This window comes from Melozone crissalis, unplaced genomic scaffold, assembly GCF_028551555.1.
Source record: "Melozone crissalis strain CALT ecotype California unplaced genomic scaffold, PUWL_Pcris_2 ptg000004l_1, whole genome shotgun sequence".
Taxonomy (NCBI): domain Eukaryota; kingdom Metazoa; phylum Chordata; class Aves; order Passeriformes; family Passerellidae; genus Melozone; species Melozone crissalis.
Window position 1 is genome coordinate 36,037,938 of NW_026535782.1, and position 27,169 is coordinate 36,065,106.

Here is a 27,169-nt window from a genome sequence, read left to right on the forward strand (position 1 = left end):
TCTCCTTGCTTGTATCCTCTAGCTCAATGAAGTAGAGTTTCTACAAGGTCTAGTGGTTCAAACAGCAGTGTCTAGTTTAATTGTGAGAAACCCTCTTGGTAATCACACTCGACACTTGCTGCTATTTTTTGACTTCATTATTTAGTAATGAGAGGGTATTTAATTGTGTTGTCCTGTTATTTTCTTTTTCAAATGCCATTAATGGGCCCAGGGATATGTTTGTCATTAAGGACTGGGTGAAATACTTTGATTTGGTGTGAAGGTCTGGCATGGACTGCTGACTTGATCTTGGATGAGCTGCTTGGTCTTCCTGGACCCTGGTTATTCTTTTGTAGAGTGGCTATAAAATGCATCTTTTTCAGTTTTTGTCTAATCAGAGTGTTAGTCAAGTGACATGGAAGCTGGCAGAGGGCATCTGATGCCTTCCTGTGAACACATTAGAAGAGAGGAAGAAGAGCTATTTAAGCTAAGGAACAGTTTTGGCAGAAGAAATGCCTATAAATAGAAGGGGATAAATTTGAGGTGGAAATTCAAAGAAAATTTCTTCTCATCAGAACAGCTGAGTTCCAGAGCTGTCTTACAGGATGATTCAGGGGTGAGAACGACCTGATATTTAAGGTATGTTTCTACCCCTCTTCAACTTGAATTGCATCTTGCAGGCCAAAGCTACCTGCTGCTTCTGTCCCTGCTGCTTCTGTACTGCTGCTGCTTTTGTAATTGTATCAGTGGTCAGGTGTGATATCTCTTTAATTTTGGGGGAGTTAGTGTCTCTTAAGGACTGGCAAGTCCCCTAGCTGCCTTTAGTATGGACCTAAACTAGCAGGACCATTTGGCATGGGTTTCACTCCAGCAAAGGACTGGTCTTTGCAATGCCAAATGTTCTATTCCTGTCTAGTATTTCCCAGAAACTGGATCATTTTACCTTGTGTGACAGTGAAATCTGAGTGGAAAGAAGATGATGGGGATCATTAGTAGTTTTGCCAGCTTGGTGATTCTGAGTTTGGAGTTTTCTCTGAAGGTTGACAGGTGTCAGACATCACTTTTGGATGTTCAGATATCACTTCTGGATGTCAAAGGTTGAAGTATTTTAATTTTCACACATTTCCTTACTCCTTTTTGCACACTCTAGGTTGCCAGATGGATGCCAGAGACAAGCAGCTTTTACGCTCCCTGCGCCTGGAGCTCTGCACAGAGGTGCTGGTGGATGGACTCGTTATTCAGTATCTCTACCAAGAAGGGATTCTCACAGACAGTCATGTTCAAGAAATAAAAGCCCAAACCACTAGTCAGAGGAAAACCATGATGCTCCTTGATATTCTCCCCACCAGAGGACCCAAAGCTTTTGATGTGTTCTTGGATTCCTTGCAGGAGTTCCCATGGGTTAAGGACAAGCTGATGCGGAAGCGTAAGGAAATGACAATACAAGATCCTTCAGGTAAGGCCAGGGTTGCTGTTGCTGCTATTGTGAAGCTTGTTCTCAAGCCATAATTTCAAAAGTATTGAATATACCAGTAATTTCAAGTTATGTGTCATGTAAACTCATGATACCAAGAAAAGGGAACAGCCTTAATTTCCTGGAAGCTACGCAAACACCAGGAAATATTGCAAAGTTTGAGACATGAATGGGGCTGAGTTTCAGGACACAAGGAGACAGCAGGAAAGGCTACCTTGGGAGAGGCTAGGATATAGGAGGTCTCATAATCCATTGCCTCAAAGGGAATGGACTATAAAAAGTAATTTTGACTAGCTGCAGAACAGTGTCTTTGCTATCCATATCAAATACTGTTTCATTTATGTATGTTGTACAGTGGTTTGTTCACAAATCATTTATATTTACAGAGTTTTTATGTGTTTACTTTTATTATGATTTTAAGGTAGTTTTTATTTAGTAGTATAGTATATGCTAATTTAGAATTACTTAGTTTACCATATTTATATAATATCTAGGATCATTACTTGCAAAATTACTAGCCATTGCTTATTTTTAAAAGAAATTTAGGAGCTAACTGATTATTTAGTATAATCTATGGCTTTTTGGCATTGAAATGTACTTCTAAAACTAGTTTTCTAGACTAGATGTTTGTTCAGATGTGATTTCTTTACCAGTTTATGCATGCAATTGCTGAGCTGTTTTGAAGTCAAGACAATTGCTTTAAATGCACATTTCTTGTCCCAGATTCTGGCAGCATGCACTGTCTGCTAACCTTATGTTACCAGCAAGGTAGTGAAATAGTCCTCACTCGGGAACATTTTTTCCAAGCAGTCTGATTAATGTTTCTCCAAGCCCTTCCCTCGTGCTGTACCCCCATTTGAGTGTGGTCGCACCTATTTTGATGCACATGACCTGTGATTTTTCCAGTGTCAGTGTGCTTTGCGTGAGACTGAGAGCCTGTGAAGAAGGGTGGCTAAGACCTGTTGACCATCATGTTCACCTGCTTCCAGTTAGCTGCATGTTCAAGAACATTTTGTCAAGATCTGCTGGACAAATCTGAGATGATCTTACCTTAGGACATTTTTAATGGAATATTCTGACAGCTGGTCTTTCTGTTGGTCTCTGTGTACGTTGGTGTGTGAGTGCTTGGAAACGAGTCAATAATTTTCAAAATTTGGGAATAAACGTCCTATGCTGCCTAAAAGTTCTCAGCATAATGCAAACTATGGCATTGAGCGTGCTGGAAAAGGCCTTGCTCACTTAAATACTGTCATGCTAGTGCTCTTTTATTTGCCTTACAAATCAGCCTCTTTATTTGATAATTGCTGCTTAAGCTGCTGAATAACCTTGTGTATGTTCCAGACATACACAGCCATTAAATACCGTCAGGATATCATGTAGTTTGTTACTGAAAAAATTGTCACCAGTTTTTGTCCTTTTGATTGTTTTGTGGATTGCTTGTTCCTGCTCTTGATCACTAGTGTGACTAGTGTGCTGGATTTTGCATATCAGGTTCTCTGGTTTTGAGTGGGCTGACAGTACTTGATAGTCCTATTGCCAAATTGTGTTAATTAGAAAAGGCTTCCAGGTTAGATCAAAGTTTACTGTTACTTTTATGGTGGCAATACAGAGAGCAAGAACAGGATAGGAGGCAGAAAGCCAAGTTTGTTTTAATATTTAGGCATGTTCTTTAGAAACCCAGGAAAGAGAGCACCATCTGTGCCCTCATAAATGCTGAGTGCGCCCTGGAATGAATTGGAAACTATGGTGGCAGCATCAGGGCTGATTACATGCAAGAAAATGTGGTTTGGGATAAAAAGCTTCGCTTTGCATTCTAACAACAGACTTGGAAGCTTTTGTCTTGGCCAAGTACACGAACATATGCTTAGCCTTAAGCGTGGAAAAAACCATTGGCTCTAATAAAACTATAAGCACATTTAAAATAAGTGTGTGCTCTAATGCCATGCTAGATAACTTAACTTCTGCCTTATTGGAAACTCCTCTTCTAACTGATTATTTGTCAATGGTAATTTGTTTTAAAGAAGCCATTTGTGGTGACACAAAGAAGCTTGCCACATATACACTATTCTTCTTTTAGATCGTAAAACTTTTAAAATGGAAGTTGGTTTTAAGTCCCCAGATTTTAATTTTTTTTTTCCTTTGGATCATAAGTACTATGGAAATGGAATACTTTCTGTTCACTTGCTTATGGTCACTTAAGATTCTGTTAAGGAAAATACCCTCTGTTTTTACAGACCATTTTGCAGGACTAAGGAGTGGTAGTAAACTGATCCTTGATGGAAGGTTTTATTTTCATCTTTTGTTTCTCTGAGGTAACATGTAGGATTTTTAAAGTTAGTAATTAAATAGACTATTAGATTATGTCTAATAGAACCTGAAAACTGGGATGTACACAGGGATTTTTTTATGTAGGCCTTTGAATTATTTTGCATTTTATTCAAAGAGATCAGGCTTTCTGTGCTTCCTACAGCTGAGAAGTATAGTTGGTTAAAGAAAATCACAACCATACTTATTTAGAAACTTTTAGTTTATTTTCTTTTCCTAGTAAAAAACAAGCCCAAACCAACAAATCAAACAAACAGTAATTTCAGAAAGAAAAATACTTTTGTTGATACTGTATAAATATGATCTGGTGAACCAAGCAACTGCAAAATGGAAGCCAAAGTCTGAGATCTAGGCAAGATGCTGCTACTGACTCATTGTGAATCTTTGAGCAAATTCTTTCAAGGCAGTGGATTTATTGATTCCCAAGTTGTGTAACTCGGTGTGATGTTCATGGGACAGCATAGAGTAGAACTGTAAATTGGCCCAGGATTCAACCCAGACTATGCTGTTTGGCTGCTTGCAAATAAATGAACTTTAAAACCTCTGATATCCTGAGTTTTATTGCTGAATGTCAGTTGACTTAAAAATAATAGTTCTGTATTCTGTCATCTGATGTATGTCCATTGAGCACAGAAGACCTTAATCCTGCAGAGGACAAGGAGTAGTTTTTCCATGAGAATCAGGAGGGTGATGTGCAGGCAGAGAGGGCCACTTGCACCTGTGTAACTGACGCAAAGAGACCCAAATTTCTTCCCCTTGCTTGTTTACTTCATGCAAGGACAGCCTTTTGCCTAGGGTCCCCTTTCTCATAAGGGGACCCTCATTCCTTTTTCATAAGCTGCGGAAAGCATAGTTGTAAAACTCCAAAATCTCAAGAAGGGAATTTAAAGTCGTGCTTTTGGAGGTAAGTATTTATGACTTGAATTGATTTAAAGGTGATAGGGTATCTTTCTGGCTTGTATAACAGCCTGTGATATGCCAGTTCACCCTGTGCAGAGCGGCATTGCATGACTTAATCATTATAAACATCAACCACAGCATGAGTTTCTGGTTTTGAAGATCAAAACTTCTGCCATAGTAAGAGTTAACAAAAGTAATGTGTGTCTGTTTCATTGGGAAATGACTGTTCTGGTTTTTCTGCCCCTAGTTTGGATAGCTTTATGCCTTTGTCAGGAGCATAAATCTTCAATATAGTCTTAGAATTCCTATGAAAAACTACAGCTGTTGGCAACAGAATTCCCCTCTTTCTAGGAACAGCAAACAGCAACAGTTACCCAATATATTTTGCACCGAATAAAAAAAAAATACAAGTTTTGATGGTGTTTGTTTATCGGATTGTTTTTCTGATCTCTCTCCGCTTGGGAATTTCTCAGCCCAAGTATTCTATTTCTCTCCATAATACATGTGTTGTAAAATAATTTACTTCTAAAAGTGTTAGTACTGCACCTCTTTGTAGTATAGATGACTTCTTCATTCCACAGGAAATTGCAGCATACTGAGAACAAAAAACTGAGATATGGTGTTTGCCAAAGGAATCCTGGAGCAGCTGCTTCTATCTGGCAAATGCTAGTGAATTTAGGGCATCAGAATTGCCATGGGAAAGCTGTACTCTCACAACTAGGCAGGGAACATTTTCTAATGCATAATTTTGTTGTGGTACCTGGTAAACATTAGCGTCCTGCTAGACTTGGGTGTTCATTTGAACAAATTTTAGTCTGGTTGAGGTTTTTCCCTGGATGTGTGGGGAGTGTGTGTTGTCCTATAGCTGTAGAAAGCTTCATGTTGTGTAACCCTTTGGATGAAGCATGCAGACACAAAGCAAAACAAAACATGTACATATCCCAAGAAAGCCAAACATACCTCCATCCCCTCCCAGCTTTCCCAAAGTCCTTTTTCCACAGCTGGGTTGTGGATTTCTAAGAATTTGGATTCAAATGTGAAAGCATTAGTACATAATTTTAGTATCTCTTCTTACCTTTTGTTGGCTGCTTCCTGCCTTCTTCCCGTCCTGCTTCCTCTCCCATCTAATGCAGTAAGGAAAGAGCCTGATCTCTTGCCTTTTCCATTTAGATGTCAGATAGGAAAAGCAGCTGAGGAATCCCTTTTCTCTCTCTGAAGTGGTGGACAGAAGACTGTAGTTTTTTTCCTTCTCTTTCCCTCCCCTCTCTTGTATAGTCTAGTGGCAGAAGGGGGAGTTTCCTCCCCTGTATGTCTGAAGGAAAGGGATGGGCTTAGCAGCCTTGGCCTCACTTGGTTGACCTGGAGATGAATGAATGCCCTTGTGCCATTCCTAATGCCTGGAGGCTGCAGGAAATGTTCTCTGGTTATCTGGAGCTGTTCAAAGGCATCCTCATAGGAGAATTTCCCAAACTCTTTTCCACATTCCCATCTCCCCTGAAAATCGGGTGTTACATTTATGGCTTTGGCTGTGTTCCTGACCGCAGCGAGATCTGTGAAGTCTGGCAGTAAAGGTTTGTGCACACACTCAATGTGAACCGTATGCATCACGACATGGACAAGTCATTGACATCTCTGGTGCTGTGGAGCATTCTGTATTTGTATTTTTGGTTTAAGATGTGTATAGGTGTTTTTTTTTTCCTTCTTTTTCTTTCCATTCAAGTAGCATCTGCTTGCTTTCTTTTTTTGTCATGTTCATAAGTAGCTGGCTTTATGCTGCTTATATCTTACTTTTTCACTTTGGGAAGCCTGAATCTTAGGCATCGCTGTTAGGAAGTCTTGTTTCAAGCCTCAAGCAGTTTCTTTCAGGTAAGTTAATGGAAAGATATACCCATACTTGGTGTTGTACTCAGTAACACAAACATGTGAGGCTAATAATAATAATATAGATTTAATAAAACCTATAGACCTGGAAACAAGAAAGGAGGAGTGAGTTCTGGCATGAGAGGTGTTTAGACCAGCTGCACTCAATCAACTGCTCTTAACCAGTGCCACTAAGAGGAAGCAATGGGTAACTGGTATTGAAGACTCCCTGGTGTAGGAAGTGCAGATATCCATGTGCTGACCAGACTTGATGCATTCCGAAGTTTGCTGCTTCCCAAAGGACTGGATCACAAAGGTTGCCAAGACCTGGCCAACCTTCAGACTTTGCTACTCTCTCATATTGTTATAATACTTCAGCAGATTAAAGATGACTGTAGGGCTCAGTGATCTCATATTAAGGAATTGATTCCAAGCAGTGTTCTCCACAAATCCATGGAGCTGGAGGGGATATATCTGAGGGAGCCAGACAGTGTCTTTGAGAGGCTGTTTTCTGTCATGTTTGGTAGGCTGTGGTAGGGCAAATGCACAAAATGCAGTAAAGTAACAAGGAACAGCCACCTTGGGTACACCACAGGTAAAACAAGTTTAAGCAACTTGATTCTTGCCTTCTATCATAAAACAGCTGCCTTTGTGAATAACAGCAGCTTTCATTTAATTGATTTCAGCAAGGCTTTCAGCACACTCTTGTAGCATTCTTGTGGCTAGCTGGGAAAGTATGGACTGAATGGGTGCCCTGCACAGTGGTTGAAAGGTTGGACCACTGGTCTAAGAGGGTCGTGGTTGCAGCTTCAGTGTCCATCTAACTGGTGGCTAATCAGGAATTATGTTTCTCAGGGCTGACAGTGGGGCCTGTTGTTGTCAGAGATCTGATGGGATCTCAGAGGGTGATGGGAGTGACTATATCTTCAGAATGTTTGTAGGTGAATTAGCTTTGTTTGCTCACTTGTCACTTAGTGTTTCATGACCTTCTGAATGGTGCCTGAAGCTGGAAAACAGGATAACTCCATACCTTGGGGATAATTGGATACAGAAGAGTGGGTCTGCCTCTCAGAGGGACCCCAGCAAGCTGGATGAATGGGCCAGCAAGAGCCTCATGATGTTCAGGAGAAGGAAGTGTGAAGTCCTGCACCTGGGATACAAAATTCTCACAGAATAACACAAGATGAGCACTGACTGGCCAGTTGCAAATGTAGATAAAAAACACTGGTTGTCTTGATAGACAGCAGGTGTGATGATGAAGACTAACCACACATGAGCCTCTGTCAGCCAGAGCAAAGCCAGCAAGCAGGCTGAGGGAAGTGATTATTCCCCTATACTTGGTATGAGAAGGTTGTATTGAAAATACTCTGTCTAGCTTCATGCCACCAGTACAAGGGAAAGATTGATAAACTAGAGTCCTGTGGAGCACTACTGAAGTGGTTAGTTCAATGTAAGCTAGAGGGAAAGGCTGAAACAACTGAATTTGTTCTTGGAGGATAGAAGGCCAAGTTGATTCAGGAAACATGGAGTCAGACTCTTCCTGTGGGTGTGTTGCAAAAGGAAAAGAAGTGGCAGCCACAAGTTGTAGTGAGGGAAAGTGTGATTGAATCAAATTTTAAAAATTCACATGACAGTTAAGCACTGGCCATGAGAGTTTGCAGACCAAGTAGGATTGCCCAAAGAGGATTTGGAATCTCCATCCTCAGAGACATCTAACACTCAACACTACAAGACCTTGAGCTTTTGGGGGATAGAATGTGAGAAAATAGAGATAGTGCAGAAGGCAATCTCACCCCTGAGGAGTTGCAGCTGTACTAATTATCAGAGATTAGGAACAGGCCTGCCCTTAATAGGCCACAGCTGTGTCCAGTAATGATGAGTGCTACAAAAGAGTGGGTTAGCTGGGTGAGGAGAGAGCTGGAGTTTGTTGTCTGTACTGAGAAGAAGGAGTCAGTGCTGTGAGGAGGTGACCATGAGAAATCACCACGAAGGTGTGGAACTTTTGCAATAAGATGACAACATTGAGCTACCTGATCAGACTTTGAAACTGGCCTTACTCTGAGGTTGGACTAGATGACCTCCAAAAGTCCCTCCCAACCTGATTTTTTCTGTGATTTGTAACTTTGATATCAAACTCTCTGAGCTCAGTATATGCATTTTATTCCAAATACAACAGCTGCTGATACAAGGTACTCTGTATGTGTATGTGTGACTTTGAGTTCAGATTTGGAATGTGTTTTTTAAGTGAATGAGAGTGCTTGAATTAGATTTCTTTCAGGCAAATCTAAACTGGAAAATGGTCTCTGGGTGCATAGGACCAGACTAGAACCAGTTAGAGGTGGAACATTCCAGCTGTGTGTAATCAACACTAGATCCTCAGCATAATCTGTATCAGTGTATAGCTGCTCTCCTATTGCTCTGTACTGCTTGCTGATACAGATGCAGCCTTCTCTGGCCGAGGAATGAGGTGTTTTTGTCCATTAATGGAACCTGCCATCTTGGAATCCTTTCTTCCCACAATTCTGTATTCATGCATCCCTATAGATGTAGATGAGCATCATATCAGGGATGCAGCAGCATGCAAATAAATGTTTTGGTTTTTTCTCTCTGATTTTTTAGGTATTCTATTTCCCAGAATTTATAGTACTGTTTCTCATCTTGGAGTATGTCCATTCCAAATGGCTTGCAGAGTTCACTGCCTGTAGTTTTCTATTAGACAAAATGCCTTAATTCTCTGTCGGTATTTCTCAATATGATAAAATCGTTCCCATGTTTTATATTTCCAAAAACATGCATAGATGCAATCCTCTATGATCCTTGAGATCTTTTGTTAGTTGTTGCCAACGCCCCACAGTTGGTCTTGTTTGCAGCCGTTGAAGAAGCTCTAAAGACATAGTGGTAATTGTTTTCTGGAGCAGACTGGAAACTTTCTTGTAAGGACTAGATCCTGCAGCTTGATAAAGCCACTTGTAAGCATAAAAAAAGAAGATGCAGTTGTTATTTTTGCCTTATGTCATCAATATAGGCATCCTGTCAATACTAATTGATGGCTCTTGTGGCCCATGCTAGTATGTGTTCCAGAATAAGACTTTCTAGTTAGATTGTCTAGGCTTATTTTTATGAATTTTTTTCTTCATTAATATTCTTCTTCAGAGCTGAGCAGTTCCTCTTTTAGCACCTTCACAGTTACCTTGTAGCATCATCTGAAAATGTTTAATTTTTGTATTTTTATTGCCCTGGAAATTCTGTTGTCTTTCATAAATTAAGTCTGTGCATGGTGTTTAAAAAGCAACCAAGCAGACAACATATTCACCTTATCTGGGTTGTGGGGTCTGCATAACTTCCTAAAGTCAGTAAAAATGCTAAGTAGCATCTCTCAGTAAATGTCTTGACTCCAGTGAAGTCAGAGGCCAGACTCCTGTTGACCAGAGCAGGATGAAGGCCTTGCCATTGATGACTAAAATGTTGTCTTGGGTGAAAGAATGGGTGCTATGTTGTCTTCCCTGCAGCATGGCTTGACCTTCAAAGAAAAATAGCTTCCACATCTGGAAAGCTATTTCTAGTTTAGACTCCACGCTCTTTTTGTCTGTTGGCTGAGAATATCAGCAGTAGTGACTTAATTCTCACCAGGAAATGTCACTTGTATGGCAAAGGTCGGGAGGTTCCTCTAGGATACAGTTAATTAAACATGGTTGGAGCATCTTGAAGCCCTCCCTGCACTGCCATATGCAACTAAGTTTTCATTCCATATCTGTTTACAGTCATATATTTGTTTATGTGAAGGAGAACTAGAGCACCCAAATATCATTCATTACCTCTTAGTGATACTGTTTACCTTGTTAGGACATTTATTGTTTTGTATACAAGACTTTTAAAGCCAATTTTTATCTACTTTGCAATCGTGTAAATGGAAAACCAGTCTTGTTGCTTCTTTTTCCCATTAGGCCATTGTTTCAGTATAATGTCAATTTCTTTTTTTCTTCCTGCTCTTGCTTTTTCTGTGAATAAATTTGTTGATGCTAATTAATGTCCCTTGTGCCCCTCAGATATACACTAACACATGCTCCAGAATACCTGAGAAAACTTGTAACTGAGTAATTCATTCTTGGGAATGAGAAAACCTCAGATATTGATGTATTGGTGAGGACTGGTACACGTGTTTTGACTGTCTCCACTGCTGCAAGCTGAAGTGAAGCTTCAGTGTTCCTTCCAATTTACATTTAGAGAAGGAGCCAATTTGATTTATATAAGGTGGTTTGTATGTGCAGGAAATAGGCATTAATGTACTGGATCAAGGTAAATAAATCCATACTAGTGCACCACTTCTTCTGTCAGCCTTCTTAATCTTACTGTTTCATCACTTTGCCTGAGATTTTCAAAAGTACTCATCGTTAACCCAAGCTCACTCAACCCTTCTCCTGTTGAGGTCAAGGGTAAGCTCCCCTTGGCTTTAAAGAAGGCAGTTTTAATCCTGTGCATGTGCTTTGAAAAGTCTTAGGTTTCATTAGTAGTTAATGATATGCTGAGTTTTTTAACAAACAGCCTATTTCAGTTTTTGATTTTTCTAATAAAATATGTGCTAGGAATGAGTAAAAGGACTTCAACAGGTGAAGCCCCAGGGATCTCTGGCTGGCTCTGGTGGCAGGTAGGCTCCCTCCACAGGCAGATACTGCCTTTAAGCAGGGGCATAGGAATCCTTGGCAAAGTAACCACTGAGAAAGAAAAACTGGAATGAAAAGGAAAGCCAGTACTTTTTAGAATCTCTATGCAAAGAATGTATTTATTTAACTGTGATTTTATTCACTGTAGGCAATGGCTTTGTTTGCTCAGCTTTTGAAACTGACATGTCCTTTATTCATACTCCTCTTCCATTTAATTAAAAAGTCATTTATTTCCTTGTCATCCAGTTCTCCTACATCCCACATAAAATTAGTTTAATATCCATATTCTTGACCAACGATTGCTGCAGTTAGGGTGGTGGAACACTCTTACATCATCCCCTTGGTTAATGTACTCTCAGTGGATCTGGTGAGTACATCTGCAAAGTGCTTGTTTTAAAGGCAACTTCAGGTTATAGGTAGAAATGCTATCCAGCTGTTTGCAGTAGAAATTAACTCAGGATTCTCAGGGCATTCCTCTTGCAGGCACACCTGGATTCTAAACGGGGAGCCCTAAATTGTTCCCCAGCAAGCTGCTGGTCATGCCTTCAGCCAGGTGCCCAGGCACTGCAGAGCACCCCAGACACTGCAGAGCACCCCAGGCACTGCAGAGGCTGCTCTGGGCAGGTCCCAGGCTGCCTGTCAGCCATGCCAAGCAGTGCAGTGCCTCTCTCATCACTGCTGGTGGATGCATGGCCAGGCCTTTCTCTGGCCATTTCACCCACGGTGCTGAGCCCTGTGGGTGTTTGCAGCACACTCCTGGCAGATAGGGCTGTCCTGCCAGTGAGGTGCAGCTCTTCACATGGAATAGTGTCATGTTGATATCACCCCACAGTGTGACAGGTAGGATACCTCCTTGTGACTTAATGTCTTAGACACTTCCCTGATAAGCTCATCTATGGTTTATATAAGCAGTGCCCCCTCAGCTGTGTTTGTATATATTTTGTGGAGGCACAGCTCCAAGAGAGAGCTCATGTATTGAAATTTGGGTAAAGTCCTTTCCAGTAATTGAAAGAACTTTTTTAAGTCCTAGGAAGAGATAGGGTTGAGTTCCTCTCCTTTTTCACCTGGGCTAATTAAGGCAGCTTCTGAGTGCGTGCTGGCCTTTGTGAATCCCCTCCTTAATTCCCCTAAGTTTCCTCAGAAATTGTGCATGAATTTCAGCAAAATAATTTGGACCTCTTCTGGGCTAAGGGGTTTGAAGATAAACCTATGTCTCTGCCTTGCACCTGAATGGAGTAGAATTGATCCTGTAACTAAGAGTCTTGCTGGCGTTTATCACTGTTTGTGTTTCATTCATCCTAGTTCTCACACATAGCAATGCTAAATGGATCTTTATGTTGTTTACCTGAGTGCAACACTGCTTTCCCTGTGCAGAGGGTAGATACACACACTTCACTTGTCTCTTTAAAGTTGTTACGTATGTTAGAGATTGTGCAGCTGCCAGTATGACAAAGGAGTCAAATATAGAAGAAGAAATTATTAATACCAATGTCTATTGTTTATTAGAAGGCTGTTACCATGCTTCTGTTGAGATAAGATAAAGTTGTGCAGCTCCTGGCATGGCACTACATTGATCTGATAACCTTGCACAAGACAAAGTCCTGAAAGGAGCTCCTCAATCTCCGGAAGGCAACAGTCATCTTGCATACTGTCCCTATTCCAATTAGTGGAAGCATGTGCCCTGCTAAAATTTAATTGGAATAGCTAATTTTAGAGATCTGAGTTAATATATTTGTATTGTCAGACTCAACCTGCAAACATTTGTTTGTGTGACTGTATGCTTGTTAGCATGCTCATTGGCCTCAGTGGGATTGCTTGCTCCAAGTTTACTTTAATTAGCCACAGAATTGGGCTATAATGTGTGTATAAACAGAGTCTGTAGGAGTGAAACCAACTGTGTTTCCACTGAAGGAAGCACAGGGAGTCCAGGGGAATATTACAGGGTTGTATGTGTCTTGTTTGGGTTCTGTTAGCATTTTTCTTTTGTTTTGCAATTTTCCACCTACAGTAGAGTAAAGAATAAACATCAAGTCATTTTAGAGAAAAAGTGTGGTGCCTTTCTATTCAGACTAATATCATGAAGCACTGGAGTGTAACTCTGCTGTTCACTTGAGTGTCGTGTTCTAGCCTGCTGCATGACAAGGTGCTTTCCTGGCTAATGCTGATCAGAGACATTCCTAGTGTGATTAAATGTCCACTCCAGTGTGCATTTTGCCATTGGTATGTGCACCCTTTTACAAAATTCTTGGCATACCAGGCTCTGGTTAAGAGAATTTCTCCCTGGTTTTGTTTGGTTTTTATTTTGTTTTGTTTTAGTTTTTTCCCACAAAGCCAGATATGAAGGGAACTGTGATTTACTGCCTTGAACTTATGATTTAACAGCTTTGGCTTTCACTACTCAGTACACCTGGTAAAATTCCTCCTGTACCAGAGTATTTTTGTTGTCTGATTAAAAGGGCCTTGTTCTGGGGTTTCCTTCTCTTCTTCTGGATGCACAAATATATTGTTTCTTCCAATTCCAAACTTCTTTGACAAGTGCTGAAATTACTTAGGGACTTGCCGAAAAGTAATCTTGATAACTATAGCAACAGTAATCCCATTACTTTCTCTGTAAGTCTTCTGTGTTTAAATTACCTGTAAGTGTTAGGAAAGGCAGAACTAGCTTTTTGCTTTCTTGTATAAGCCTTTTACGTAGGTCTTAGATTGTGCATTTGTTAGTGTCTAGCTCTGGTAATAGTGCCCCTCAAGACCAAGTACACTAACTACATCTTGGTTTTTCAACTTCAGCATGCTTTTGTTAAATATGATCAGATATTGGGTAAGTTTTGTCTGTGAATCTTCAGAGCTCTAGGTTGAAGAAATATATAGAATGTCTATGTCTTGTTACTGTTTTCATGCCAACTGGTTCCTCCTGGTAGGGTTATGAATTATTTGTGCAATCATCATTCCTAGTACTTCTTGTACTAAATAGTATGCTGCCTACTTAAAATTGCAAACTCTCCCATTTATGTACATACAGACAAACACTATTTTTGTGTGTTGTCTTTAACTCATAGGTTCATTCTGGGACAGTTGTCATGTCAGCAGCATCATCTGGGATACACATATCCACACAAGCCTGGAGGTCTTCAGCTTCATCACTGTCTTGCATTACTGCCTGTGGGTTAATTATGAACTCTTTCCACACACGGCTGGAAAATACCAGAATTTGGGAAATACTGGAATTTGGGATCTTATAACTTTAATTAATTAATCCTGGAGCATCAAAGCATGCCTGTTCTTGGTGGGAAGAGGAAGGTGGTAAGAGATTCTGTACTTCGAGGCATTAATTACCCTTCTGATTTGGCACCGGCTAGCATTTGTATACCTCTCAGATACATACCAATAAACAAAATCCTTTTCTCCTGTTCTGTGCTGTAAGTGTAGCTTTTTGCTTTTATTATTGCTCAGTTTCTGTTGACTCTACAAGCTGTTGCCACAACCCTTTTTCTTCTCATAGAGCTCTCACTATTTTGTTACTCAGACTCCTAATTTAATCTTGTGCATAAAGAAAAGCATTTCTATCATCATGTTAAAAATGAAGAGCTACTCTCTGAATGGATTAGGTCCTGTGCTTATTGAGTAAACTAATACAGGAGCAGGATATAAAATCCTATACCCCTTACATGAATGTTCTCTTTACATAAATGCCCCCTTACATGAATTCTTAAGAGCCTCCTTTCTCCTTACCTGATTTCAGTCATGCCTGTACCACAACTTTTGAGCCTTTTCTCCATTCTAGATAGATTTTTCTTTCTCAGTTTGCTCTTTTCCTGTTCATAACCATTTTATATATCAGTCAACATTTTAACATATAGTTGATTTAATTCTGGCATGCAAAGCATATTGGTCATGCATACCAGAGAAAAGCTTAATGCAATTTCTGTGAGTAAAATGAGTGTCATTGTATTGCATCTTCAACGATCTGAAAGCAAAGTCATTAACTGGATCTTTCTCTAGGATTGCATGTTCTGCCTTCATAAGGATATTTGGAGTGAGTACATTATTACTTCATGTTCTTTCTTGCCACCTTCTGAGTCCAGTGGTATCACAAGGTATAAAAAAAAGTCAGTGACACATAGAATATATAAAGTATGAAGAGCTGTCTGCTTTGCCTCACCATGAGGTACTGCTGTGAGTTATTTACATGGTTATTAGGAAATGACACTGAAATGGGATACTGTGTTTAAGTTTTTGGATATTATTTCTTCCTTGTGGGAAGAAATAGCAAATGACCCTGAAGTAACCTTCTACAAAAGTGTTCATCTTTCTTTTGCAGGGTGACATTCAAGCTTGTTGAGATGATCTTTTATCTCTTCCTGGATGTTATATATCAAATGCAAATTCTAATGTACTGTTACAGTTACTGCTTTTTTCTTACATCATTGCAGCTGATACCCACTGATTCTTGACCACAGTTGATGGGCTGACTCCTCATACTATGCTTTACAGATTTCCTCATCTTGGTTTTAAAGAAAGGGCTTTCTCCAGATGGAATCCTTATCCTATCCTATCCTTGTATAAGCAGCATTACAAACTTACCAGTGTTTTTTGCCTTGCCTTGGAGTTGTAGGGATGTATAAGGCTTTGATGATATTTCCCCATCTGTAGGATCTATTATGTTATTTGTAATATTCCTTCCCCTATAGCAAACTTGCAGTTGCTCTGAAAACTTTCTTAACCCATCAGCTCTTAGCTGTAAAAAGATGCCTGAGGTTTTGTTCAGCATTTCTGTGGTATAACCACTGGGATGAGAGACAGTGAAAGGACTGCCATGCTGGGTCTGTTTTGTTTAATACACCTGTGATGTCAAGGAACCTGTTGTTAACCTTTGCCAGGCTCTGTCAAGCTGAATATGCACAGAGCCATGAGAGGGAAGCTTGACTGGGGGAATCCTAACAGTGTGATAGGACCTCTTTCCACTCCATTTTACTGTCCTGTCTCCAGACAGAAAAATGGCATCAGAGAGGCCTTGTTTCAAACTCCCCTTTGGCCCTCTGCTCTTTCAGTTTTTGAACACCTTGACCCTCAAGCCTCTCTTTTACCTTGATAGTCATATGCAGTAATTTTCTTGGTTTCTCCTACCTGTCCCAGGTAGGAAATCCAGTCAGGACAGTAGTCTAGGAAAGGATAACAGGAAAATGAGCATTTAATCTCAGTGTTTTCAGTGGCTGCCTTCTTAGGCATAGGTTTTCCTACTCGGTTTGATTTTTTTCATTTGACTGGAGGTAACTAATAAAAATTCTGTCTTTTAACATCACAGTCATAACTATTTTGATGCAAAGTGATAATACAATATGTATGTGAACAAAATGCATATGCCACATCTGGAACACCAAAATTAATTACCTCATGTGTAGAGGCAGAGGACAGTCACTCCAAACAATGTATGATTTAGGATTAAGATATGGGAAATGTGCTATTACAAAGTTTTCCCCAACCATCTCAGATTTATAAAATAAATATTGGCATCTGCAGACAAATGCCAGAGAGCATGTAGCAATTTGACAGAACTGCAACCAATTCTACACTTGTTTTTGTCTACAAGTTATGAGGAAGTGATGAAAGCTGTTCTCAGCTTTGAGTAGGTCACCCTACTTTGGTAGCTTGAATTCACAATGTGAATACATACCTAAGTAGTTTATTTCCTGTGGAAAAGGCATATATTTTAGTAACTGAAATTAGGCTGTTCAAGAGAATTGATGCTTCTGGCAGACCACGGTCCTCTCACCTTGTGGTGTACTAAGGCTGGCTGGTGACCCTTTGGCTATGGGAAGAAAAGCAGCTGAATCTGTTGCTATTCCTGGTGTTTTCTAACGGGGAAATCTGCATTAAGTGAATGATATTCAGTACTGAAGAAAGGTAAATGGCTTTTCTTTAGAATTATTTTGCACCACTTACTTTTTTCCCTCTGTACAAGTTGGATGTTTTGCTTTTGGCAGCACCCTGGTGGGCATAGTCTTGCACTTGAACAAACAGTACATAGCAGCTGGAGCTTTTTCCTGGTAGAGAAGGTGTGTGTCTGTTACATTTATACTGTAAAATGCACCAGAATTTAATTTCAGGGTAGTTTTCTTCATGACTAAATCCAGAGGAAAAGCTGAAGTTTGCCTGTTGTCTGCAGCTGTTTTGTAGAGTTAAAATTAATCTTCAAAGCTCAATAATTGGTGTAGTTTCATTACAAAGTCTTGAAATGGAACTTTAAAGGATCTTTCTTGTTTGAAGATAAAGCAAGTCATAACTCTTCTGCAAGTTGAAGATTTGAGTTTTGGGTTGTTTTTATTGCTTTTTTTTTTTTTCTGAGCACAAATGAACCATTTCAAAGGAAGATTAAGGAAAAGGTGTTCTTGATATACAATGTTCCTATTTTCTTTTGTACCGTAAGCAATATGAACCACAGGTAGAAAATACCTGTTTATCAAAGTTTTTTTTGGTAAATAAACACATTTCTATGAATTAAGCAAGGCTGTCTTTTTGTTGCCCCTTTGTTTTTCCACAATATGTTTTTCTGCTTTTGTTCTTACTGTGGATGAAAAGGTAAATTTTAATCTGTAAAGGAAAATAGTGAAGGACCTTTGGTTGGTGACATGAAAAATCTTTTAATTTGCTAATAATTTATTTAAATTGTTGTAAAGAATCTTGCCTCGTAAGTAGAAGTCACTGCAGCATCTGCTGGCTTTTATTATGTATATCTTAAAATGAAGATGCTAGTTTGCAGGTCTGCTCTGTGGCCTGGCCAAAGGAACAAATATGGGAAATCTGAACTTTAGAGCGGTTAGTGTTAGGTAACATCTCAGAGTAGAAATGTCTCACATTCCCATCAAGCACTGGGACTAGAGAAGGAGCTCTTGTTAAAGGAACATAGCTGTCAGGCATCTTAAAGGCTAGCAATGATGTATTTTTTTGTCAGGTACATAAATATAAACCTTGAAAACTTTGATCTTGAGTAAGCTCTTTATTGTTAGGCTTTGAAGCTTTTACAGTGGTTTGTGTTTAAAACTCATAAATGAAAATACAGCTGACTGCTATAATACTGAAGGTCCTTGGGACCCAGGGGCCCTGAAGCATGATGTTTCAGAGGGTGTGTTTTCTAAAGATTTGAATTTTTCTTGCAAAGCACCTCTTGCTGCTGGAGAGGAGTTTTAACACCAGCATGAACCCAGGTATTCATTACTTACCACCAAATCTTTGCTAACGGCAGCACAGGTTTTCAAAGCTTCCAGAAGATTATGATCAACACCTTGTATTGCATTGGGAAAAGAGGAAACTAGTGTGACATACACATTGTCATTCTGCTGAGCTCATGGTTTCAGTAGCTGCTTAAACCTCCACTTTCTTTACTCAACCTATTTTGATTTGTCTGTATGATATTGCACATTATCTAAAGTTTTTGTCTTTCCCCCTTCTTCTGGGACTGAGATAAGATTTGCAGCTGGTAATGTCTGGTTGTCATGTTCTGTCTTGAATTGGTTACTAAAACTGACAGTGCATAATTGACTTTTCAGGAATAGTTGCTCTTTTAAAGGGTTTCAGTTTGCTCTGTCAACAAGTATCATTGCTGCTTTATGCTATTTTTTTCAGAATTTCTGATCCAACTGATTTATGACAGATTAATTTTCCAAACTAATCTGTAGTTTGTGTGGCTCTTAATCTTTGTCCAGGACACAATGACTATCCATAAAAATTGTTTGAAAAAGGAATTTCCGCTTTTAAGTCAACAGCAAAAAATGATGTAAAAATGTTCATTGTTTGCTCTGTTCCCACGGGTGGGTGAGATGGGTTGCAGTCACACATGCCATCTTATTGTTCTCCTCCTAAAAATATTACCAAAGAAAATGGGGTTTAAATGATTGTTCACATGACAGTTGTGCCTGCAGAAGAGAGATTTAAATGGGGAACTCTGGTCCCAGTCTGGACCATGACTAAATTTTGTCTAGGTGCCAAACCAGGGTCCCAGAAATCTGCTCTGTGCTGAGGCCGTGCATAAGACCAGTTGCCTTTCTGCCTGGCATGTCCTGGAGGGGTGTTTGGAGCAATGCATGGTTTAGTTTCTAACTCTTGAGGGTTAACATTTTCAAGTCACCTCTGCCTTTTCTCTTGGTGGAGAATGTAGGGCATTTTCTTCACAAAAATCAGAGGCAGCCAAGGTGTTTGGTAAAATGATGCTAGGAGCTGGGCATTAGGCAGAGCAACCAAAAGTGTTTTTCCTATGGAGAAAGAGCTGCTGGTGCTGGGTCAGTAGCAAAGGTGAGGGTGGGATGTGGACAACACTTTCTAACAGAGGGAGTCTGTTAGCTCCCTCTTCAGACTGCAATCCTGCTGCCCCAATTCATTCATCCCTTCCTTGACATGCAGATCTCCATTTGTTTGTGGTAAATGAGCAAGATTTGTGTTCTTTAAAGGATCTGGTAGCTCTGTGCATTCCTACTTCTTGGCTCTCTCACCCAGGCTTAACTGTGCCTTTTACATCCCGTCTTGCAGGTCACAAGCCATCTCCTGACATGCTGTTGTTGAGTTGTCTCTGAACCCTCTTTGTGGTCTCATCTACATTTTGATTTATGTTTTAGCTTCATCCAGTGCATTTACCCAAGTGCCATAAATCTCACACTTGTAAAGACTGATTGTCACAGTCTGAGGACACTACAACTCCCTTCTCCTTTAAGACTGATGAATTTTGTCCCTGCTCTTATATCACTGTATATGGTCTCTCCAAAGACTTCCTCCTCAAGCATCAAAAAACTACCCTAAGAGCCTTTTGATTACACTTTCAGTAAATGGCATTTTCAAACCACTCCCAGATGTGCCATCCATCCAAATATCAAGCTGATTAGTTTAAAGCTTCTTGAGAAACATGAAAGAATGCCTGGATTACTGAGTTATGAATAAAACTTCACTAAGGAAAAACTCCTTCCCTGCCTTCTTAGGGCTAACAGTTGCATTTTAACTGTGGCTCTTAAGAAACCTTGTTTTAGTATTTAAAAGAAAAAAGAAAAGAGGAAAAAGAGGAAGAAAAATCACTTTGTGTGTTGGTGCCCCCTTGGTATCAGTTTAAGCTGTGTTGGTGCAGGACATAACTCAGCAGAGCATTAACTGGGTGGGAGGTTGTTTCCTTTAATCATTCACATTTGTTGCCTTTTCACTCTCAGTATATATTCCCTTTGTAATGGATTTAAAGATCACTCTGAGTAGCATGCCAAGGTGTTGAAACAACTCCCTCCGCCTATTGCACCAGTGACTCCTGTATATTTCTAACCTATATTTATAGCTCTGATTTTCTGTATCCTGCAGATGTCTGACTGGGGCATGCATCTGAGCCTTGCTGTCTCTGTTCATTTCTGTCATCCTTTCAACTACTCTGCAGCTCCTTTTCACTTCTAACCTTACTGAGTCATCCTGGAGAGCTGTGTTCTGTGTCTGTGGGACTGTGTACATATATATACATGTGTGTGTGTTTTCATACAAACACATGTATATAAAGAGTACATGTACTCTAAGTAAAGAAGTGGTTACTGTTGGCCACGGTGTGCCTGCATTTTTCTTGAACTGGTGTGCACATAATGCCCAGGGCTTTTAAATTACCCACTTTTCTCTGGGGATTATCAGCAGTCCCATTTTAGGTGAGTGCTCTGATTGAGCCCGAATGCATTTATTTGGCTGTTGTTTGCTTGGTCACAATGCTCCTGTCTTGAAATAATTTTCCCTTTACACCAAACTGTAAATTTTGTCTGTGTGCTGCCTTTTTTTTTTCTTTTTTTTTTTTTGTGTTGAGATTCACTGAATGGTGCCTAAACCAGGAAAGCAGAATGATTTGGGAATCTTATTCGCAGTTCTAACACTGATTTAAAGCATTGCCTTGGGCAAGTTACTGCTGGTCCGCTTTCTCTTACATTCACTGGAGGCAATGATTTTCATTTATGCATCTCCTGGAGCTGTTTAGCTGGGCTGTGAATGCACAAGGTGGATGAACCCACAGGACCCATGGTAGCTAGCTAGAGTGGCTGTCATAGAGTGCTTCTTAATCACTTTCTATATATTTTATTGTCCCCCTCCCAGACCAGGTGGATTTGAAAGTTATAGTTTTGAGAAACTGGATTTCTTAGCTCATGCTATATGGCTTTTTTCCTCCTTCTTTTTTTTTTTTTTTTTATATCAGTATCTAATTTAATAAAGGATTCAATCAGCTGATATATGTACTTAGGAAAGTGGAATAAGGCAGAGGCTTCCAGAGATGCCAGGCGAATGAGCCAGCTTTAGGAGAGAGAAAGAATGAGAGAGCTGTAAAATAAAAGATATCTTAACAGTTAACATACAGCTACCATCATAGACAAATAGTCTGCTTCCTTTCTTTGTCATGCTAGAATGTCATGGTGTTTCAGACCCCATTACTTCCTTACTTCAATGGAGGATTAATGCTTTATCACAGGTGACCGGTTTGATGACATCTGTTTTACTCAGATTAAGGGAAAAAAAAATCCACCTGTTTCTCCTTTTATTGGGGGACTGCAAAGGGTTAAGGACTTTGAATGCAGACATATATGGTGCTGTATTGATATTATGTATGTTGTAATAGAAAACAGAACTTTCCAGGTCAAATATCAATAACATTCTATAAGCCTTTCTAGGAAAATATAATTAAAACCATTCAAAGCTGTTTCCCATAACTGAATTTACTGTGTTTTATTGATTTCAGTCCCACATCTACATTGGGATATTATTATTGACTTTGAGCTCTGCCTTTTTAAAAAATAAAGAAAACACAAAATCAGGTGGTAGTATTCCTTTTATTAGAAATCTTGTCCTCCTTTCTCCCTGAAGCAGGTATCATATTGAATTGTTTGAACAAGAAAATGGTGGGGTGGGTCTTCAGCAGGTTTAAATTGTCTTAGTCCCACTGAAAGCAGCTAAACAAGTGGGCCATCAACTGAGAATCTGTCTAGGTTCTGCATTTAAGCCATTTATTCCTTTGCACCCAAGGCCATCAGTTACAGCACTATCTCTGGCTTTATTGCCAAGCTTTATTGACTTGTTTTCATATTCTATACTGTGAGTAGGATTTAGACTAGGAAGCCACTAAATTGCTTAAATATTTCAGACAGAATGAATTTGCTTTTGTAATTCAGTCACTCCCTGTCCTTAAAGCAAATATTTTGTCATGTCATCCACATTTAAATCGGAAGTATATTCCTCCAAGCATATTATTTGCAAAATAAACATATTTTGTATATTTGTTAAGTTTTAAAAATCTATTTGTTAGCACAGCCTCTTTATAAAAAGAAAAGCATAATAGTCTAAAAATTTGAATGTTTATATAAAATAGCTAATACTGTACCATATTCATTAATCATATTTATTTTGAAGAGTTTTACCAAATATTTAGTATGTCTGTGTTTTTACATAAATCTGTCAGTGGAATATTTTTTAGCTATAAATATTAAAAATATGGAACTGTTTCTGCAAACATTACAAAAGCCTAAGAAAAATGCTTTCTGAGAATAGTTTTATTCTTGTTGGTTGTGGGTAGCTTGGCACTTAGGTTAATCACAAAATATCTGATCAATATTTAAGATTTTTTAAGAAATCAGACGTATGCAAATGTCTAAAATAGATTTGTGTGCACATCTAACCACATATATATCTCTATAAAGAAGTGCATGTAGAAACTTACTAAGAGTTTAAAATAATTAATTTCCATAAAGTTCAATATACTTGTGTAATATTGGTCTGATGTTCCTGAAATCCAAAGTTCCCAGAAGTTTATAGGGATTGCATTCTAGAAGAGAGGGAAGAATTCAGACAGCTTCCTTTCTATTTGAATTGCGACTCAGAGTACCTAGATTTAACATTAACTTCCTTTAAAAACGTTCAGACATGGATATTTATTGGTTGTGACAGCCTGGCATATTTTTAGTCCATTAATGGCTTTTTCTAATGCAGTTGGGACTTGGTTGTTATAATAAGGAGCACCCCTCATGTCCCAAGGCAGACAGTGGCAGCACTTAGAAATATCTGATGGTCAGTGGTAAATGTATTCTGAAGGAGATGAAGTAAAAGAAAATAAGTCTGAAAGTGTTAAGAGCTGAACAGGCATACTGTGTATTGAACAACAATAAGTATTTTTTTTTCTCCTTCAGCAAGTACTTAGTTACTTTATAATAAACTTTATATATACATGTGCAGCTGGGAGACAGAAAGACTTCTGTATGAACCATAATTATTCCTTCTGCTCTCAAAATTACTATAATTCTGTGCCCGAGTTTTAAAATTACATTCAAAAGATAATATGTGCTATTGTCCTTGTTGCTGTTTGATTTGAATACTCAAATAGGAATTCATTTTGGTGAATAGTATCTTAATTTATTTTTCAGGTCATTTTAAGTCACCTGCAAATTGCAGGCAAGTCTGAGCAATAATTTTTGTATTTCATTTTTTGAAAAAGATCTTAGTATTTCAGTTGAAAATGCTGAAACTTTTTCACTTGAATTATTTGTTTAATATTGTAATAACTGTGTGTTTGGTTGTCTGTGTTTTCTGCTCATGATATTAGAAACTACATTAGTATGTAAGAAGAACCAGAATAAATAATTTAAAAATCTGTAGAGTTCTTGCGTCATTTTCCTTAGTTAGTCCATGTCATTTATATTTTCTTCCTGTCTAGCTTAAAAATGGCTCGGCAGTTTGATTTTAGATCGATGCATGTCCTTTTTTAAAAAAGGTAGTGGTGGTAGAGTATTTGTCAAGAGGAATGTATAGGATTTTTGTGGACTGTCCTGTTGTTCTCTTACCTTTAAGCAAAACTGCTTATAAACACTCCAGAGCAGACTGGGCAGTGGATATAGATTTTCAGTCACACAGCTCCCTGTTTTTCAAATCTGTGCTGTCCTGTGCCATCTCAAGAAGGATTAATGTTTATGTGCATTATGGTATCATTTAATGTTCTTCATTAAAAGCTCAGTGTTTTAGCTTACAGGTGGCATCAGGAAGATGAAGCCAAAGAGATGCATATTATTAAGAGACAACAGGAAAAACAATCTGATCCTGACCTGCATCACTTGTTTTCACTGCAGCTTCCCTTCGTCCCCCATTTTTCACACAGCCATGAATACTTAGAAAAAGATATAACTAAATCAAATTTTTACACACATATGTAAATTTGGCAGAGTCCTGCCACTTTTATATTTTTAGCTCTGATCATGCTTGCCATGTGAGAAGCATCACTGCAGTATGCAGAGAAATTGTAATTGCAGTAACATATGCAATGGAATATTTTTTCCAGCTTAAATTGATTATTCTCTTTATCTTTAGAATTATTGTGAAATGCTACGATTTTATTATCAGGCCTCTTGGGGTAGTTAGAATATTGTGTAATACTTCTATGAGTTCAGAAACCAGACTTTACTGTATAAGAGCGGTTAACGCATATGGATACACCCCCAAAGTTTCCAGTAACAATTACATTCCAAGAAAGGTGCTAAATATATTGCTACCAAGAATCTCCTGGATTTTTCCTCCCTCAATCTTTGATGTCATTTTGGAGAGCCAAGAATTTTCACTTCACCTACTTAAAACTTTTAAACGTGAAATAAAAATTCGCTTTAGATTTTTATCCTATCCAGGAAGCCTGATCCCGTAGCTATCACCTGGCAGAAATTCCCACTGTATTAAATGCGAGTCTTCCTTGTCAGGGCTGCAGGCACAGGGCTGCAGTTACAGTCAGCCGTTTGTGGGGAAATTACTCCGAGTCCACACGAGGCTGCTGATGTTGTTATTCTAGCTGAAAACTTCACTACAAAGGCACAAACCCTTGAAAATAAAATTTGCAAGATTCCTTGTTCACATTTTATAATTCAGAGATGTAAACTAGTTGGTAACGTTAGGATTACTGTTTGTTTTAATTTAGAGATATGTTAACCTTCTAAGGTTGGGGATTTTGTTGGGAAACAAGTTCTTAACATCATTTTTTTATATGCCCAAAGCAAAAGCTGTAAATGGATTTAAAATCGTAACATACTTCTCTAGATCGGCGTTATACTTGCTACATGGTTTCTACCCACATTACTTTACAAAGTGAGAGCAGATGATAATTGGGGTAGTTTGCAGGCAATAACAACCTGCATTTTCTCACAGGAGCCTTACTAACCGTGTGACATAAGGAAGGTAAAAGCAAATTGAATTAGAAAAACAGCAAACATTGTGTTTTATAACCCAAAATAAAATTCTTCAGCAGCAACTAGTCCTGTAATGTAATCCAATCTGTTTTAATACTGAGATTTTTCCAAGAAAGCAGGAAACAGTAAAGGGTAAGGCTTTCAAACCTCTGCTGTTTCGTTTACAGATCCCTTGTGTTAATTTAATGCTTCTAGGGAACTGGGGCTCTTTCTTTTTTCTCAGAATCCCTTCTCTAGGAAATACTGAGTGGTGTGGTGCTGAGAAACAGTCATAGTTTACAACAGATAAGCCAAAGGACCTGGCTTCAAATTCCACACTTCTCTGAGAAAACAAAACACTCCAATGCGTGCTTCTCTCTAAAACGGACAATTTCTTCCTAACAGGCTACAGAAAATTTACCTTAGAAGGACCTTAGCAGACAACTTACTGGGCCTTGACATTTTTCCCTTCTCCTATCCCTCCAGTGCATGCACCAGCATCTAGCAGTTCTGCGTAGTCAGGCTTTTTAAGCATAAAAGATAAATATTTACAGCTATTACTTTTGGAGCATTACCCTGAAAGTTTTACTGGCACAAAATTCACAGTCCTGCTGGTGTGACTCTGCCAACTGCAACCCAGCAGATGCAGCATTCCCTTCCCACACCCTGCCAGTGCGTTTTCCCCATGCTTAAAACACCCCCTCTCTTTCCCCAAACCAGAGATACCCACCTGGATAACTGGATTTTGAAGCTAAAACTGATTTTGTCTGGAAAAACCAGAATGAGTTGCTTGCAAAAGCCCAGCCTGGCTGATGTCAGCCGTGTGTGTTAGCAGCCCAGCTGCTGCAGCTTTCGGAGATGCCTGGGCAATGCGTGTTTTGGCCTCTCGCCGTTTCTTTCCCTTATTTTGCTGGTTCAAAAGAAGGGCTCGCAGTGTGATTTCTGAAATTACAACAACCCTGGCTTCTGGGGTTTTGCTGTCAGTGGGGTTTGGGGTGTGAGTTAGGAGCTTTGAGTGAGGCTGTGGGGTGCCCCATGGAGGGTGTCAGTAGGCAGCCCCCACTGCCAGGCCCACCTGTGCTTGGGGAAGAGCAGCTGCCACAAGCAAGCAGGAGGACACATCTGGAAAGGGACCATCACTAGGGCCACGTCTGTGGGACCACTCCTGGTCCTCAGAAGGGCAGGAAGAGCAAGATGTGGGGAGGAGGAATAATGGAGGTACAGCAGAAAGGAGTAGCTGCCTCCCCCAGCTGCCTGTGCTGCTTGTCCTCCAGCAGACTGAGGGTCATGGAAAACAAGGGAAATTGAGGCTAGGAAGGGGGAGAAGTTAATCTCCTCCTCCCCCCCCCCCCCCCTTCCCCCTCCCCCACTAATATCTGAATCAGTAGAATTTTGAGTTAATTGGCAGTGAAATGAATTATGTAAAATTCCGAGCATTGGGACTGTTTTGCTTGCCAAGAGGAAAAGCAAAGCAAAGATTAACAGGATGCTTTATAACCAGGAGGCTCTTCTGTTTTTTTGTCTGTAATTTGCCTGGCATGGCATGACATTCTCAGGTGTTTTGTTCTTGTGGTACAGAATGCCCTGATAGACTAATACTTTTCCTATGATCATTGCTTTTTTCATTACTATGAAAAGGCAGAGAGAATATTCAAGGCTGAGCTGTATCTTCTCCCAGGCCCAGGGTAGGCCAAAACGATCTCAGATTGACATGGTGGGAACAGACTGAAGAGAAGAACATTGCCCTCTGAAGAGAAGAACATTGCCCTTTATCATAGATTCTTGGT

At 39.5% G+C, this 27,169-nt stretch overlaps 1 protein-coding gene across 2 annotated transcripts in view; it reads left to right on the plus strand.

Annotated features, from left to right (window-relative positions):
* Positions 1-27,169, plus strand: part of CRADD (CASP2 and RIPK1 domain containing adaptor with death domain) — an 80,728-nt gene that overhangs the window by 2,158 nt on the left and 51,401 nt on the right. The window contains exons 2-3 of one of the 2 annotated variants that reach the window (XM_054279051.1): positions 1,130-1,435; positions 14,256-15,066. In XM_054279051.1, coding sequence (XP_054135026.1) covers positions 1,138-1,435; positions 14,256-14,452 — 495 coding nt within the window. In that variant the 5' untranslated portion in view covers positions 1,130-1,137 and the 3' untranslated portion in view covers positions 14,453-15,066. Of the gene's footprint in view, positions 1-1,129; positions 1,436-14,255; positions 15,067-27,169 lie in introns of those variants that run through there. The other variant, XM_054279043.1, reaches the window with a different exon arrangement.